The following is a 20,071-nucleotide window of genomic DNA, read 5'->3' on the forward strand; positions in this document are numbered from 1 at the left end:
CATTCTCTTATAATTTATTATTTTCTATTTATCTTCATAACATGTTAGCTGCATTTGGTTTTGCCTGTGTTCATCGAATTCGGTGAACCAGGATACAGGATGATTTATGCCGATTTGCAAAACCGTTTGTTTTGTTAATTAATTTATCTTATTATAAAATTTTTCAATCGGTATGTACCACAGAAAATCTTTAAAGTATGCTACGAAAGTTTTAGAAAATATAAAATGAATAAAAAAATTTAAACAAATTAAAATTTAATGTTAAAATGACGTATTAAAATGAATTGTAATTTAAAAAGTAATTTTTAATAATCACTTTGGAGGAATTTCGATATCATATATTAATTATGTTTTTAAAAATGTGTTGATTCTCAAGCATTTATGTATATTTATTTGTATAATATTTATATATTTATTGTATATATAGACATTATTATATATACCATTTTTTCTCTTATTTTGATAAAATTATTCGTGGCTCTGTTATAAGTCTCTAGTTTGGACGGTTTTAGTACTTCATCCTTTCTAATCCATCCCGTATATAGCACAGAAATTTGCAGCAATATTGCTGCAATATTGCTGGAAAGATGTGTGTTGCACGAGTTGTTTTAGGCTCGGTTACTTTGACTTTAAGCAAAGCTTAAAGCTCTCTCTATATCTTTTTAGGTTTTAAAACGAGACAGAGATAATTTTAAGTTTCACTTAAAGTCAAAATAACGTTGATGCAACCAGACAAAATACAAGTGTAATAAATCTTAATTAAGAAATCATTCGAATGTGAGAATAACACTCGATTATGATTGTTTTTCTTAGACCTGATTGCACCAACGTTACTTTGATTTTAAGCGAGGTTTAAAACTCTTTCTGTCTCTTTTAAAACGAGACAGATAGAGTTTTAAGTCTCACTCAAAGTGACATGGTGCAACTGGGCCTTAATGAGTTTTTTACAATAGCTACGTTCGAAGAGCTCTATCAACATTATTACACCATGCTATCCTTATCTAATGAACGATAAAGACAGAATGATGATAAGAGCTATGAGCTCTAAAAAGTGCTTTCCATTAGTGACACAAGTGTTATTCTATCTTGATTACTTATTAAATGTAAAGAAAGATAGAATGATACTTAATTGTGTCGATTTAATTGTATAATTATTCATTTCTTTTAATATAGATTATCTTAATTCAATTTACTCTTCATCTTTTTCTAATTCTTAGAGGTAGACAAAGAAGAAGAGTTAGTTGAACCAAAATTAAAATTATATTGATATAAACAGGCATAAATGGAAAGCATCCAAACAGAATGCAGCCAAAGCGTAGGATAGTACGTACAGCTACAGTGTGGCGCGACGGTGGTGGTCGTGCATTCCTCGTGCACCCTCTTGAGTTGCATTGCACAAGTTCACACTTTGGCAGCATTTTGTGTGTGTGTGTGTGTGTGCGTGCGTGCGTGTGTGTGTGTGTGTGTGTGTGTGTGTGTGTGTGTGTGTGTGTGTGTGTGTGTGTGTGTGTGTGTGTGTGTGTGCCAGCACTCCGGAGTCACCAGAGTCCAGCTGCCAGCAACGTGCGCGATGTGCGGCGCGCGCGAGCAGTAGCGTAGCGAGTCGCCGTCGCGCGAGTTCGCCGTTGGGCGAGTCGAGTCGAATCGAGTCGAATCGAGCCGAGAGCCGAGTCGGGTCGCGCGAGAACAAGTAAGCGGGACGAGCCAAAGGAGAGTAAAGTTCTCTCAGTTCTCTCTTCAGTTTCTTCGTCTTCATCGTCGTCCCGTATGTGCGTCCCTCGTCGGCGCGTCGCCGTCGGCCATTGTCCCTGACATGGAAGCCTATCAAAATGGCAGAGATCGTGCAGATGTTTTTGTTCCTATATAAATCCAAGTACCGTCGGAAACGTCGTCGCGACGTCGACGATGACGACGGCGACGGCGCGTGGTTCGATCATAACCGCGAGCAGAATTGCGATCGGCAGTGGCGGTGTCGTTGTCGGTGTGGCCATGGCAGCAGCGGCGGCGGCAGCGGCGGCGGCAACGCGATCGCGACGGTGCCGTGGGCACCGTTTCTATTGTGGGTGGCACTCGTCTGCTGGGTGGTCCACGTAAGCGCCGCCGCCTCCACCTCCTCGTCGTCGCCGACGTTGGACGCGGGCTGCGATCCTGACACCTGTGTCAACGGCATCTGCGAAAATGGCATCTGCGTGTGTCGCGAGGGCTGGCAGGGCGCACACTGTCAATTTTGCGGTGGGAAAGTCAGGTAAGACGTTCACCTGTCAATTCAGGAAACTGGGACTTTGCGATTCTGTCTTTTTTGATTCCTTTCACTCAGATTCGATTGCATCAACATTACTTTGATTTTAAACGAAACTTAAAACTCTCTCTATCTCGTTTTAAAACTGAAAAGAGACGGGGACAAAGAGAGTTTTAAGCCCCGCTTAAAATTAGAGTAATGTTGGTGCAATGGGGCTTTAATCTTCTATTTCTTCCTCATTTTTTTTTTACTTTCTTTGATTCAATCTTGTGGCACATCGTTGTTGTCTTATTTTTTGGAACGCAAGACGGAGCAACGAGTGTTTAGCCTGCACGCTCTAGGAGGAAAATGCCTTTCAGATGCTCGGGAGAGCACTTGTAGATACATGCGAGAGATATTCTCGCGAGCCTGTGTATTTCTCATATATATTTTAAACGTCGTGTCAAGTGCAACGGGATTTCTTCGCTTTCTAGGTCGTCCTCGTTGCTTCGATCGCGACGAGTTCCGGGTGAGCAGACAACAGAGGGATTCACTCCCCTCGCGCGACGTAAATAAATGTCTGGATGCGTGCATGCGTGCGTATGTGCTTTCGGTCGCCTCTTCTCGAGAGAGGCGTCTTCGAAAGCTTGTTCCTGTTAGCCGCACCGCTCAATAGCTTTTCAGTCCACTTTCTTGCTCTTCTTCTTTGACATTCAATCGAATTTCTATATTCGACAAGTTGAACGATTATTTTGTTTAGTTTTGTTTGGGCCGTTACAAGGAGAAAGCGGATGAAGGAATGTATCGTTGAGCTAAACTCGTTTCGGGCTCTTTTCTATTGATGTAGAGACCAATGTAATTACAATGAGTACTATAATCTCGGTTTAATTTACTCTTTATGTTTTTCTAATTCTTAGAACTAGAAAAATCTTTAATTTTGAACAGTAAGTTTTGAATCGAAATTAAAATTAACTCTTATAATGTAAGGTATAATTTGGTATCTCATCCATCCGTTTTTATCACCTATTTAGAATGATTAAAAAAAATCTCTAAAAATTCACCAACATACTGTCAATTTTCTAGAATAAATATTGAAACTTCATTTTGGAAAATAAAATGTATAGTACAATTTATCGAAAGATTCAAAGAAACTTGCACGAACAGGAATCATTCAATCACTAGTGACCCGATCTTGTATGATAAGCGTTAATTTACATTAGTAAAAATGAACTGTTATATATATATACTGAAGACTGAGAATTGCGAATTAGAATTAAAATTCATTTAACTAGAACAAAATATATCGAAATTGAAATTATCCTCTCTGATTGTAAAATTCTAATCTTTAATTGTCTTAAAAATTTTAACTTCGCAATTTTCAACTTCCGTTATAATAATAAAGTCTGATATCTATTTCTACCAACGTAAATTGATTTTATAATCTCAATTTCTTTCTTCCAATATAACGTAACTCTTGTTGTTTTAATTTACTCTTATAATAATTTTTAGAATTAAAAAAAGTTAAGTTGATAAAGAGTATATAATTTGAATTGTGATTGAAAGTAATTTACATTGTGAAAAATAGACAATAAACTTTATTATATATACATTGGCAATTGAGGATTGCGAATTGACGATAGAATTTACTAAATTAGAACACAATAGAGAATTAAAATTAAAATTATCTGTGATTGGAAGTTTTAATACGCAAATTCTAATTCGTCTCGTGTCTTTCTATCAATATAGATTAATTTTAATCTCGGTTTAATTTATTCCTTATCTCTTTCTAATTCTTAGAACGAGAGAGATATAATAATAGATATAATTGATAAGAAATAAGTTGAACCTTGAGATTAAAATTAATTTACATTAGTAATGGACTATTCAAACTGTTATACATTAAGGATCGAAAATTGCGAATTGAAGATTAGAATTTATTAAATTAGAACATAATAGAGAATTAAAATTGAAATTAACTGATTTGTCAGGTTTTAATCTTCAAATCCTCATATATATTTCTATACCTGTAGAACTTTTTTTAAATTTCGGTGTAATTTACTTTTTATCTTTGTTCATTTTTTTTAGAAAGAGTTGAAAACTAAACCGAGATTGAATCTACATACCTAGTCTGATAGGTATGTAGTTTTATCAAGTATCGCAAGAGGCAAATCAGACAACTTCTCCGGAAGACAATCTAAGATCAGATTTGCTTGTCCGGCCGATTGATCGATCGATCGTTGCTGGCGTTGAGCTCTCGTCGTCGACGCGTCGGAGAAAGTGCTCTCTGTCAAGGATGCCGATTACATCGCGTCGCGAAGTATTCACCCGATACAGAGGAGGAACAAAAATATCCCGCCCGCGAAACGAGCTTATAGCTCGAGAATTATCCGATTCGAACATATATATATCTATCAAAGTTTCATCCGATTTGAATATAACTATCAAAGGTTCGTCCGATTTGGATCTATCAAAGATTAGAGAGATTTGAATGTATTTATAGCTATTAAAAAAGCGAATTCCAATACCATAAACGTATTAAAAATAAACTGTATTTCTATGAAGTTATTACTTCATAGGTTTTAGAAAGAGTTAGGTAGCTTGAAACATTTCTCCTTTCTTTTTCTCAAGTTGAAAGATACTGAGCGTTGAAAAGAGATGATTCACTCAATTCTTTTTAACAAGTTAAAATCAAGGAATGCATAGTTTATATCTATTATGTATATGATTCTGTGAATGCAATGTTATCACGAAAAGATGCAAGACGATCTTTTTCGCGCGAGAAGAAAGAATCACTCGTTTCTCTTTGTGTCCGTTTTTACCAACGTAAATTTACTTACTACAATGTAAATTAACTTTAATTTCGGTTCAATTAACTCCTCGTTTTTTTAATTTTAATTCTTAGAACGAGAAAAAGATGAAGAGTTAGTTGAACCAAGATTAAAATTAAACTACATTGATAAAAACAGCATTACCCGACGCACTACGGCACTTTTCGGAATCACCAGATGTTCGTACGAAATTCTTCATGGAAAATGTCAAAGGTACATTTCACCCGATCGTCATAGTCCGTTCATATTGTGTGCTCGGAAACGATTGGAGCGGATATATTCTTGGATATTCTTGGATATGTATAATGAATATTCCACTATATATCGAGAATATGTAGATATGATGTGAATACAATCCATAATTATTCCCCAACCTCTTCTTAGATATTTATCTGATTCTTGAGGATGATTCGACGAATCACGTGAATGTTCTATCGATCGTTCAGAATTCTCTTAAATATTTAATGAACGCTCATATGTTTCGCGACATCTGAATTTTTTCATATATCTTAGCATTTGTAATGTTATTTAATAATGTCTTGAATAATAAAGAGACATTTTTGGATATGTTCGTAATGGGGAATACGTTATTAGCTATTGTTTTATTTTATTCTGGTTTAAGTCTAATGATAAAGATAGAATGATACAATAGCGCTGACAGCGTACTTTCAATTTCTAAAATTACGAATAGTTTATGGATTACGTGATAACAATAATTATTTAATAATATTTAATTAATAAAAATCTTTCTAAGGTTACAAAAACTTTATTTGTAACAGAAATCTTGAATTATTTTGAATTTGCGATTGAATATTTGAGGTATCATTTTTTAAAAATATATTATTAATATAAATATGATTAAAATATCGTGATTTTGACTTTAATGTCACGTGTTGTCACATTCATCCCGGAAATTGTGACAGGAGATGAAAAATCTCTTCAGAGACGAAAAAAAACGAATTCTCTGGTGCTCTTACTGTTTTGACAGTTTAGGTGAATATCGACTTTCAAGTTTCGTGATATTTACCGGAAAAATTCTCGGTAAATCGCGGAAAAGTCGTGCAATCATTTACACGCGAATACGATCGGACTTTCGCGTGAGATTTTCTGCCTGTCTCTGAGAAGCTAATAGTTCGGAGCATCACGGTGTTGGTGACAAAATGATTAATAGACGTCGCGAACGTGAGAAATAGATCGCAAAGCCTCGTCATCTTCCGTTTCGCTTTATGTAACGGGTTATGATGTAATTATAATATTGCCGCACGTAACAATTTTTATGACTAATTGAAATCGTCACGTGGACGATTTTAGGTAAACTAACCGCGTTAATATCTATTGTTATACAGCATATCTTAAAAATGCGCAAAAGGAAATTATATATATAGGATGAACAAACAAGCAACAACAAAGTTTTATGTGTATCAAATTATTAGTAACATATATTTATAAAAAACTTTAGAGTGTTAATATCTTATTAAATATCAAAATTAATAATTAATACAAATAAGAGAAGGTTATCATTTTCGGTTAAAGGATCTTGATGCTTAGTAATATTTTTTTTATACAATTATACAAATACAATTATCATTTCTCTAAACTATGCGGCGATTCGATTTGCCAGACCTGATATATATCATAATCATAAACTGAAATAACAATAACATTGAATTAATTAATTGTTGAATAATAATGCTATTAACATTATTATTATCAATAAAACCTGTAAAATTTACTGATTATTGCTAATTGCTGATAATTAATATTCAAAATTTTAGCTTTAATATAAATTTATATGATAATATAAGTTTTAAGGAATCTTAAATTGAAAACTGAACTCCGGCGAAATCATTGATTTCACTGATTTAATAACTCTTATACGTATACAATTTACGTGACATCACTACATACCAGCATCAAAACAGCACGCACACACACACACACACACACACACACACACACACACGCGCGCGCGCGCACTCATACTTATAAAACTTTGTAAAGGATTAGTCTAAGTTTAATTCTAACAATTCGACATTGTTTTTTAATGTAATTTTATTTTTTTATGTAATTGTTTTTTATGTAATTTTTTAATGTAATTGTATAATCTGCAGTCTCCAATTTTGTGAGATCTCCAAGATTGTGGGGAGTTTTTATATTAAGAAAACGTAGTCACAACTTGATAATTCTAAATGAACTAAGAAATTATGATGTAAGAACATCAGGTGTAATATTGCATATAATAACAGCTAAGTATAATTTGGGGCGAATTTCTTATTAGTAGCAAATTCTTAATAACGGCTTTATATTGGCATAAACAATTGATGAAAATTTGTTAGTGCAGAGTTTTTTTTATATTGAATAAGATGTAACTAATATTTTAGATTTTATTTTCTTTTAATATATAGGTAGCAAGCTAATGTCATTTTATTAACGTCATTTTAACGTCAAAGTAATAATAATATCAGGATAATGATTTGTTAAATTTGTTACAAATTTTTTTGTCATCCTGTACATTAAGATAAAAATTATAATTGGAATGTTTTTCCCTTTGGTTTTTTTTTCAATTGAAAAGTTTGGAAAATATAAATTCGTGACATTATTGATCCTATCAATTAATTTCCAATATAAACTCACATTTTGCAAACGATTTAATTCGACGGAATAAGTACATATGCAATTTATACAATATTTACAATAAATATGCAATTTTTCAAACGTGTGGTATTAAATTTAATTCGTTACTCATATCGTGTTGAGTCGCGGAAAAGCAGCTTCACTTCGAATAAAATTCGTCGAATGACGAATTGTTAATGACGAATTATCAATGACGAATGTATTATATTAATAATTAACGTGTAACGTCAAATACTCATTTTTGCCAATTATCAACTACAAATCGATTAACGAATATGCAAACAAAGCATGAATGATATGGGATTCTATATTTATAATACATTCTAATGACAGGATTATACACGTAATGATAGATACAGAAAATGTTTGTAACTACTTTGTGAGAAAAACCTGATTTTTTTTTATTCAAGCGAAACTCTCACAGTGCTCAACTATTTGCGGATTAATTAATTGATAAAATCTACATGATAATAATTATTCAATGATTTTCTACGCTTCAACCTTTACAATTCCATCGTACAGGCTGTAAATTATATTTCGTGATTACACTTAATTTAATTTCCTTTCGGTGCGATGAATATACAAGCGGCGTTCGTTTCACAGCATCGCGCCAATGACTTAGAAGCTATTAAGATAATTATTGCGTATTATCTTTGAATCAATACATCGTCCGAGTAATTCCATCTCATTTAATAATTTAAAAAAGATTTTTAGGACTGTCTTTCAAAAATTCCTCCGACAAGTCTACATTGTCAGATGTTAAAGGAACAATGATAATCCAATCTCCTGAGCTAAATATTATTTTGTTATTTTTAACTTTCATGTGTATCAAAGTGTATCAAATAAATAAATACATTTCTGTGATTGAATTGGTTTAAAAAAAACAATGTTATCCATATTAACGTATGCAATTAGTAAATAAACTAAATTTGATTCAAATTTAATATTTTTTTCAATTAAATCGTTTAGCTTTATTATTTTAGATAAATTGATACATTAAGTAGAAATAGCGGAGACCTGTAGAAATGATTAAAAATAACTCAAATTGGGTATAATTGACATTATAAATAACAGTGTATATAGATTTGTTTTTTATAATTAAATTAGTATACTCATTTTATTTAATACTTATTTATTGTATACTCATTTTATTTAAAGTACAATAGGATAAAGCAGGGTAATTTGGATAAGTTAATACATTTTTAAATTATATAAAATATTGAGGTTACATAGTGTATTCAATATTTCACATATACGAAATATATTTTGTATGTTTGATTAAATACATTAAGCGACCTCAATCTTTTATAAAATTTTAAAATTTCTTTAACTTATCCAAATTACCTTGCTTTATTCTATCATGTTTCATACATAGCGAAAATAAGAAGAAAAGTTCTAGCAAATTCAGTGCAACAATAAAAACAAATTTTATATTTACAATGCTGTCGATTCTATAACTCTCTCTGAACTACGATGTGGAAAGAATACGAAATCGACTAGAATAATAAATACTCGATGTTATTTATTGTTGACAAATGTTGTCAGTAAACGAACTTCCTATCTCTATTACATACAATTAACCTTCCATGATACATATCATGTAATCCTCAAACTGTTCCACCTCGCTTATTTCCGAATTACTATGTCGTGGTTATACCGACATGATAATATCGTGAAATTGTTCATTAGTAATACCGCATTAAGCTGCAAATTTAATTAGAATCATGTTGTGCGAACGAACGGTGGTCTTAATTATTTCAACCCGCTTGAATCATCGATATTAATTCCCTTGATTCTCTTCTCGATTCTTTTCTTGATTTTCACCTCACTTTACTTTAGCCACGTTTTCAGCCAAAATATGAAATATTAGCGACGTGCATAGAATATCAAAACTAGTTTCAAATTTTTGGCCTTCCGAATTAAATTCTCGCTAGATATAAATCTTCCGCTTAGATTTTATTAATTTCGACACGTTGTCTCATTTTTTAAATTACTTGAAATAACATCGAAATTTCGACTTGAAATAACATCAAAATTTCGTGATCAATGAAAAGCATTTTAAATTAAAATTTTTATGGCATATTTATAAAATTTTGACAAACACAATTTTTAATTTTTATGAAAATGCAAATATTACTAGCGAATTTTATTAGGATATTAAATATAAGTTGAAATAAGTTGTAAAAGCGCGTTTCTTTGTGTTTAGATCATTTATATCTGTTTTACTTTTTTTAATATAATATACATCTTTCATTATTCATTAAAAAACTATTAATTAGTGAATGCTTAATAGGTATATAATAAATACTTAATATCATTTGTTACTATTTCTTATTAATTACTAATAAATTACTAATATTGAATTTGTTTTCCATTTTTACATATTACAATATTATTATTATTATTTATTTAAGAATAGTTTATTTAAGAATAGTTTTATTATATTTAATTGTTACTATGCGATGAGATCTCGTTATAAATTTTCTGTTTAACAAGATTATTTATTTGTTGATGTGAATATCTCTCGTTTGTGATTTCATCGTTGAATATTACAATTTTGCAGTCTTATTTTTGCAGCTTATTCTCTCTCTCTCTCTCTCTCTCTCTCTCTCTCTCTCTCTCTTTGAATTTCCAGCCTTATTTTTCGTGCATCGATTTTGTTATCGCGGAGAAGGCGTTTTGTTTCATACTACGTGTTACATTATGCATAAGTCTACCTACTCATACGCTATCTCTTCTCTACGAACCTTCGCTCTTGTTCGAGCACGTGCAACGACTTATGTACAGATATAGTAACGACGCATGTAGCGGACTTGGAACACGATTAGTATCTCTGAAAGTATTAAATCCACAAAACTTAAAATAAAAGTTGTAAAATTGCATAAGGTGAGATTATATTTCGAGTAAAATATAAGACTTTTAATTGAGTCAAAGACAAATTCAACTTCTTTATTATACATCTTCCACTTATAAAGTGTCTTGCTCCAAAATTAATACTTCAACAGAAGTTGATATATCAGGTTTTGCATATATCTTGTTTTGTTATGCACGACATGATTCGGTACGATTCGTTACGCGAATTTAATCTTTTTCTTTAATAATATGTAACTATTCATGAAACCATCGTTCGTTTGCATACTGAAGCACAGAGTGACGTTGAAGTTAATATTTAAACATTGTTCCATCGTTGGTCATTTTTGATTAATTATTTTATTAAATCCAATACATATATGAATCCTTAATAAGAGACAAATACTGACATATTATAAAATTGGTTTTCTGTAATATATGTTTTATACATATAAACTATTTCCAACTTTCGATATTTTTTATAACTAATTTTTTATAACTAAAATTTAAATTGTTATTTTATTAAAGTCTACTTGAAATTTATTGACGAAACAAATTTTATTGGTTTTGAAAAACTAATTTATTAAAATATTACAATCATATTTATATTTTTATAAATAAATGAAAAATTATTATTACCTTTTTATTGATAAATTTAAAATTTTTTTCCATGTGATAATATTTGAAAGAAGTAATGGTGCTTTTTAATACGTTACATTTAAAAAAATACTAAATTTTAATAAATTTTTTAAAAATAGTTCTAAATATTTATTAAATGTAAATATTTATTTGATACAAGAACTATTAATTTTATTTACTATTATTTGTTATTAAATAATCTATTTACTGTAAGTAAATATTTATTTATTAGTACTATTCAAAGAAATATGTATTAAGATTTAGTAATTTTTTTTCAGTGTATACATATACTATTGATTATTTCATCGAATTTTATTTAATGATACATACAATACTGAAATTTATCAAAGATATTTTAAGAACAAATCTTTTAATAAACTTGGCTTATTTTTAACTGTTTAACATTTGTATAAATTGCATGAGATATCTTGATAGATAAAATATTCTCCAAAAAGTCTTAGACACAATGCGAAAAAATATCTTTAGATATTTATAGAAATTAATTATTTTTCTCACAATAAATTCGAAGAAAATGCATCATATATGTATTATAAAGTACGATTATCCACCTTCGATGCTTATTTCATCGCATTTATCTAACGCATAAACATACGCTGCACAAGGAAGATATTTAATACTTTAAAACCCTTAGACATAATACAAGGGAATAGCGATAGCGATAGAAATAACACGATTTTAACCTATCAGAAATTATATTTTGGTATATCCGATTTCTGATAGGTTGAAATCGTGTTATCGCTATCGCTATTCCCTTGTATTATGTCTGAAGTTTTAAAATATTAAATATCTTCCTTGTTATATTCATGCGTTAAATAGATGCGATGAAACAAGTTAGAATCAAAAGTAGACAATTATAATATAAGTACATAAGTACTCGATGCATTTTCTTCGGATTTATTGTGAAAAAAATAACTTTCTATAGATGTAGCCTTGATAATAATTAATATAATTGCAATCGAATATTTCTTTAAACAATCTTATAATACATTGAACTGTTACTCGTATTATTTATGTATTTATTTTATTATTTACCTTTGTTCACTGTCATTCTACTCGCTAAAAGACACACAAAGCAATACATTTGAAACTTCGCTGATAAAGTTCAGCTGAACAAAAAACTATTTTTCTCGAAAATTTACATGACACTGTTGAAATGCACCGGATGCCTGAAAATGACAAGTATATTGAAAAAGTACAAATGATTATACTGCACGCGAGTCATGAAATTCTATGATGAGACGTACGTGGCGTCTTCACTTGCATAATATATTGACGGATCTAAAATCGGTTATTGTATATTTAGACAATAGATTCTTTAGAATCAAAATTTCTTCATTTCTCTTATTTATAAAGTTTATAAAGTATATTTGCGTATTAAATCTTTAAAAATCTAAAGCTACAGTTTGGATGCAGGTGATTATGTTTTATCATTGCTGTTATAATCATGTCGGCGAAACTTACGTCTTTCACGAGGTAGATTCCGGCGAAATTGGAAAGCGTTCTAAATGTCATCTCGGCCATAAAGCCTTCTCTCCTGATTCCGAAGCGAATCTTTTTGTCCACTGATCCGTCGCATCTGATTTCTACGTCCGTTCACATAACGAAATCGATCCCAAAACGAATCCTATATAAGTAGTATTGAGATTTTCAAGTTTTCTCTCAAATATTGCTAGGAATTGCATCTCTCTCAATTGAAAAATCATTACTACTGAACGAATAAAAATAACAGGACCCTTCATTTTACCACATTTCAAGTTTTAAAGTGTTTCTTCATTTACTTTAATTTATTATTTGTGAACTAAGCGTAATAAAATTGTTTACTATTCTTCAATTCAATTTTTGAGAAAAAGCTTTAATTAAAATCAGAAAAGAAATCGGCATAACATGTCCAACTAATTCTTTTATTTTTATATTTTTTGTTTTTTATCCATTTTTCAACGGAAATTTCCTCACTAAAACAAAAATATTTCTTTTTTCATGGGATTGGCGTAAAAATAGATGGCGATTCTTTTCTATTGAGAAACGCAAATTCGTTATTCTCGTACTACGCTAAATTAAATTATTCCCGCGAGCATTGCTCATATTCCCTTTTTTTTCCTCGTAGATCTGCACGCAAAAGTTATGTGTATTTCAATGGATTTATTGATTCATTCATTTCAATGCATTTGAAACGTATGTCATACGTTTATCGACGAGTCGGTTACGTTTATTCGTACAATAAACCAACTCGCAGTTAATCTGAGTATTCCAGTTTAAATGACAGATTATTTCTTTTTTCTTCTCATTCGAATGCAAGTGGATGAGATCCTTCAAAAGACGTTACTTTTCGCGTTGATTTCTGGCTCCCATCTTGTACAAATTCTGACAAAATATTTATGAAAAAGATAAAAAGGATGGGATTACTTCATGAATATCATATGAGATTATTTTTAAAATTTATCTGACGCACTAAAAATGTATATTGTCTTTTTAAGTAAAAGAGAAAGAATTTCGAAAGAAGATGACATTTACTTTTGATACTTGCTGTAAGAAGAATAATCCAAGGTAATATCCAAGTTACATATATAATTATAATTTAAAAACTGGAAATACAAAATATATAAAATAGACTAACATATATATATAATATAAATGCAAACTACATATATGTAATAATTAAAATGGAATATTAGCTTTATTAAAATAATTATCGGTGTTTCGAATTTGTTCGTCAACAATATGATTGCGATGTCAATATTGCTGCATTTTCTCAAATAGTTAGGAATTAAATTCTTCGATATATCGACCTAACAATATATAATATAATTGACATAAATTTCAATCATAACTAATTTACATACACTACCGCTCAAAAGTTTCAGCATATGTCTTATGTTTTCGCTAACAACTCTAGTTTTTCATTTGTAAGATGGATTGATGAAATAGAAAATTTATCAAATATATATTCTCTTATTTTCGGCCACAGTCTATAATAGAGTTATAAATTATCAAAAAATAATAAACAGAAATTCAAATAAGCTTAAATAGACAAACATTATTATATGTTTGAATGAAATATAAATTATAAATTTTCCGCTAAGTACTGATAATAAATGCTTGGATATTGTGATGATTTACAACAAGAGAATGAAAATAATGTATATTTTCGCAGAAATTAAACGTCAGATTAAATATATATTTTTGATTAAAACTTAAAGAATTTGTCGATAATGCCAAGAATTTGACTTCCATTATTGAAACCAAGGAAATGAAGCTTAGAGAAATAAGAAATCTGAGAAAAAAGTTCTTTTTTCCTAATTTTGAAAATGTAATAATAAATTAAAAACGTTATGCATATAAACTGTATTTTGTTTTTTACGTATTTTATGAAATTTCTATAAATGGAAAATATGTTAAAACCTTTGATGATAGTGTATATAATCGAAATTTACTATAAATGAAATATTAATTATCAAAATGATTATCGTGTGATACGTGTTTGCTATATTGTTGTTCACATTGCTGGGAAATACTTCAATATTATCGCCCTGTAATATATGCTACAATTCAATAAATACACATTTCGCTTACGCGGAACAACTTTTATTACTTTTTGGGAAGAAACATTTTTGCATAAAATTTTCGATTTTATATATGTCGCGTTTGTTTTACTCACGAATCGCAAGACGGCAGTTCGCTGCGAATATTAAAGTGAGAATTGAAGTTGAATCGAAATCTGACCACGCGTGCGCGACGAGTTCGATTTTCGATGGATATGCGAAAAGGAATTACATCGATCATCGCGTTCTATTTATTCGCGGAAAAGAATTGCAAAAAAAAAAACAAAAAGATCGATATTGCACGAATGAAAAATATTACGGTTTCAATTTCTGACGATGAACATCCTAATCTCAAAAAAAATCCTCTTTTGGCACTCATCCGTTTATTCGTGAGCATCAAGGAAATCTTCCACGCGGTTCTTATGAGACGTTATTATCCGGCGCCTGCTCGTTCGGCGTCTGAATTACACGCACCACGAAGCCGACCAATGCTAATAAAAACCGGATTGAGAACCGGTAGAATTCGCGATTTTTATGAACTGCTACACGTCTCGGCATCTGGTACACGGTTGTGCCGCCTTCGCGATTTTCACGACAAAAATTTACAAAACTTATTGTGGAAAATGAAACAACACAGCAGAAATATTCTCGAAAGAAGTTCAAGTTGATAGCATCTTCCCATAAAAATTTAAGTGACTTTTTATGGCGCAACTCCTTAATTTATGATCTAAAATGATCTTAAGGAAATTAAAGGAAAAATAAAAGTAAATAACTCGCTAATTAATCTTTTGATGAAAATTTTATGGATATTGAATGTGAATCACACAAAAACACACGGAGAGAATTTTCTCTTGAAATTTATCCTCAAAAGTCATGGTAATCATGGAACAATATAAGATTTAAAATTTTATGTAATTCTCTTTGATTTATTAATATTAATTAATAAATATTAAAAAATAAATCAAATATATTTTATATTTTAATAATAAAATATAAAATATGTTTGATTTATTTTTTACTAAAAATTTTTTAGTAAAATTTCAATAATTTTAAAATATGTTAAACAGTTTATGAATTTTTAATGTTTTACTTAGAATGAATAATTAAGAATTAATATTGTTTTAATAAATTTAATGTTTTAAATAGATGGAAATACTGACAAACATATAAAATATTTTATTTTAACTAAATGTAAACGATAGATCGACTTATTTTTTAATGTGCAAATCTAGTTCATGCTATTTTGAATATAATAACTATAATTTGAATCTGTTTATCTAAATCAATTGTCCTCGAAACTTTAATTATTAATAATTTTTTAACTAGAAGTGTGCAAACGAAAACTTGATTTGTTGCGGAATATATAAACAAAAATCGATTGAGACTATAGTTAAATCTAGTTTGCTCGTAATTGGAGGATTAATGTGAAATTAATCTTCCTAAAATTGTTTGCCTAATAACTTTTTCACCAGAAGTGCAAACGAAATGTGCATGCATGTGCAAACGATAAACAATCGTATGAGCTATAGCAAGTTAATTTTTTCAAAAGTTGGTTGCGCCAACTTTACATTGGTTTTACGAAGTGCATTATAAATATTGTGTATTAAAACAATTTATAATTTGTTTTGTAATTTTTACTACATATTTATAAAATGACCTTTGTTTTAGAACATTAAGAGAACGTTTTAGAAATTCCTATCCATTACTATAATAATTATATATATATAATAGTTTGTCAAATTGTCCCACGTTTATTACTAAACATGATAAAATTTATAACGAATTTTAAAATGTAAATGAAAATGAAAATGGTAAAATGTAAATGAAAAATCCTCTTCGTGTACAAATCTTGTTAATTTTTTTACGTGTATGATTCTGCGACTCTACTGCTAGTGAAACTGAATGTATTTGCAAATGGAATTGAAATTTTGTGCTGAATTTAAAATCATGTTTTTATTTTATATGTGAATGTATACCAGAATTTAAACATTTATCACAACTTATTTTTATGTTGCGCAATTTTTTACTGGAGTATGTTCCAGTTCTTAGAAAAGATTCGAAAATCTTTTTATACATTCATAAAATCTATTTGTGTCTTATTCACGTTACGTGTATTAGAATATACTTAAAAAGTGCAGAAATATCAAAAACACTGCATTAAAAAATACTAATGGTTGTGATTTATCTCTCATTTCCTGTTTTTTCATTTCTGCCTGTTTGAAATTGCTAGGATTGTTTTGCTTCAACATAGCTGTAAGATAATTAAAACATGTGATGCGAGAAAATGTTACTTTATAAAACGTTATCTACTATAAAGTGAATATATGAGAAATTGACCTTTGAAATTGCACGATAAGTGATTGTAGTGAAATCAAGTTCAAAATAATGGCTTCATCACATTACAACACTTACAGTAAACTTAACATTATTGCGCTAGTAAAAAAAAATTCTAATTACGTAAGAGAATATCTCGTTAGGTTCATTCTTTTCAGCTGCATCCTCCTTTGCATCTGTTACTTTTTTTTTAGTCTCTTTAAACGAGCATATACTCTCGTTATGTTTTACAGAGAGAGAGGGGGGGGGGGAGACAGAGAGAGAGAGAGAGAGACAGACAGACAGACAGACAGACAGACAGACAGACAGACAGACAGACAGACAGACAGACAGACAGACAGACAGACAGACAGACAGACAGACAGACAGACAGACAGACAGACAGACAGACAGAGAGAGAGAGAGAGAGAGAGAGAGAGAGAGAGAGAGAGAGAGAGAGAGAGAGAGAGAGAGAGAGAGAGACTTTTCTCATTACAAAGCGAGAGAAGCGAGGCAGGTTATGTTAGTCTCTCTCCTTTCACACATTCGAATATCATATCTTCTTAATTTCGAATTGTAAGGATGTTCGAAATTTTTTTTCGTGCCTGCAAAATTAATTAATATATAAGCAAATGAAATTTAAAATGCTTACGAGAATCATAGCATGACGAATCTGCACAATACATCGTTCTCTTATTTTAAAAATGACATAATTAAAAAAATTAAGTTTTTTAGAAAAGGAGAAAAACAGAGAATTATTGACTAATCACATAATATTTAAAAAATATATATATTTTTAGAAATATCATCAAATGTCATTTTTATCAATTTCGTTTTACAACTCTTAAAAAATCATCCTTTTTAAATTGTGATGTTTGATAGCCTATAAAATTATAACCAATTCAAAATAATTGATTGAAAATAATGTAATTTAAAATATCACCAACAGTTTATGTTTATTTTGATTAGCTAAAATGACTAAATTCAAAATAAAACAATTTTTTCATCTAATTTTGTTCACCAAACTGACTTTCAACTTTAAATGTTCTTTGTAGAAAATTCTCCTTTTGTTTACAAGAATAATAACTTAAAATGTGTCATTCTTTTAAAAAGTATTAGGATCTCTTTGAAAACTTTAAGAATAACATAAATGCTATTTGGATAGATTCGAAGTTAAGTTAATTTATTTTTAGTGATTAAAGTAATCTTTATTTAACTTATTCATGGTAATATAACTCGAAAATCATATTATTTTAGGCGTGATTAAGTAAAAGAACGATATGCATTTTTCGACACTTCGTTTTATACTTTCCAATGAACTTTTGTCTTTTTTATTTTATTAAGAAAGACACTCTTTACTAGATAATTTTCTATCTGTTTAAACATCTCTGATGAATTCTCCAAATCATTCTGGCGCATCACGTGCAAATGAATGCAGTTGGTTGTGACATTGTTCTGTCCTTCATCGATTCTGAAATCTCGAATTGAAATCAAATTAAGTATGCTTTTTTTTCTACAAAGAAGACGACTTTATTTTATGGTACACGCTAAGTACTTCTCTCATTTAAATAAGGAGATCCTTAAAGACAAACTTTCTTTTCTTACTTTTGTCCTCTTTTTTTTAATTCTCTTTCAATCTTACTCTTGAGTCTTGTTCAATCATCACACCTCCGTTAGCTATATTGTTACGTAGATATTCAAGAGGACTTACAAAGAGATTATCTAAAGTATGTCTCTTGGCAACATATTATTTTGAGTGTCTGTTCCAGGTTTAACTGTGCTTCTTTTCCACCGTGAAAGATTGGAAGTATGCATTAAATGTGATTATCGTTCTCATTTCACGTTATTTTAATTCGGATTGGGGGCGTCCGGATTTTGCGATATCGATTATTCATCGGCGAAATGATGAATGACTAACATTCATAATTTGATTCGATCACATAAGCTGCAATCCATGTTCAAAATTTTACGTTTCTGCTAAATCGGAATATCGAGTAATATGCTTGTACTGATGTCACTGATATTAATAACTTTCTATTACATTATGCTTTCTATACTAATTTCTTCATTGATTTACAATATCATGACGCATTTCCGGTTAGACTAATCGATATTCACCTAGAGAAACAGAGAGACTTATCCGCGATTATGTATTTATATAATTTGAAATTTTACATAGCTGAGAAGAGATTTTGAAAATTGAAGTTAATTTTCTTCAAGTAAAGCAAATATTGATATATATAAGGAAGCAAATTCACTCGCACTCGTTGAATTCACTCACGTCTTTTAAAACGAATTTGTACTGTTAATAATATCTGTCCAACATTAAATAAAGAATAAATCAATCGGTCATTGAACTTGACATCGAACATGATTCATCCGTTTTATTAACCATCATATAAAGAAATACGATGCTACGTTCACGAGAGTGGTCTATTTCTGATCATGATGCTTACAAGACGCTCTTAATAAGACGCGGAATTTCATACGTGCATTGCTCCGATAATAATTAAATAGCAGTAATGCTCGATAAGAATCTGAAGTATTCTCACTTGTCGATCCATTTGCAATTCTTATTGTAAATATTAGATAATTCTTCATAATTATGTAAATTTTATATCTACATGAATATTATAATTGAATTAAAGATGAATGTGTTATATCTAAAGACAATTTAATATAACCGAAAATATAAAAATTTCATTAATTTAATTTATTAAATTATTCTATTACATCTATATATCGGCGTAAAACATTATTCTCTCATTATATGTATAATTTAAAAGTTATTAAATTTTTTGTTTGTTTTAATTTTTACGCGAAATTGCGTTTTGTGATACTTATTTGATGACGAAGTAAAATTAAGAATCAAATTTTACACTTCACTGATAAAATAAAAATAAAAATATTCGTATAAAAGTTTATTTGGACATACAAAAATGTTATAATTAACATGTTTGTGTTAATTTTTGCATGTCTCAAAAAGTCCACTATATATCTATAAGATAAAATTAACATTTTATTTTTTT

At 29.9% G+C, this 20,071-nt stretch overlaps 1 protein-coding gene across 1 annotated transcript in view; it reads left to right on the top strand.

The window, feature by feature from the left end:
• The first annotated feature begins 1,706 nt into the window (after positions 1–1,706).
• The window catches only part of LOC108687317 (attractin-like protein 1), a 31,115-nt gene continuing 12,750 nt past the window's right edge, over positions 1,707–20,071 (top strand). Inside the window, exon 1 of the mRNA XM_018193012.1 lies at positions 1,707–2,245. Coding sequence (XP_018048501.1) covers positions 1,830–2,245 — 416 coding nt within the window. The 5' untranslated portion in view covers positions 1,707–1,829. The remainder of the gene's footprint in view (positions 2,246–20,071) is intronic.

This window comes from Atta colombica, unplaced genomic scaffold (genome assembly GCF_001594045.1).
Source record: "Atta colombica isolate Treedump-2 unplaced genomic scaffold, Acol1.0 scaffold205, whole genome shotgun sequence".
NCBI lineage: Eukaryota > Metazoa > Arthropoda > Insecta > Hymenoptera > Formicidae > Atta > Atta colombica.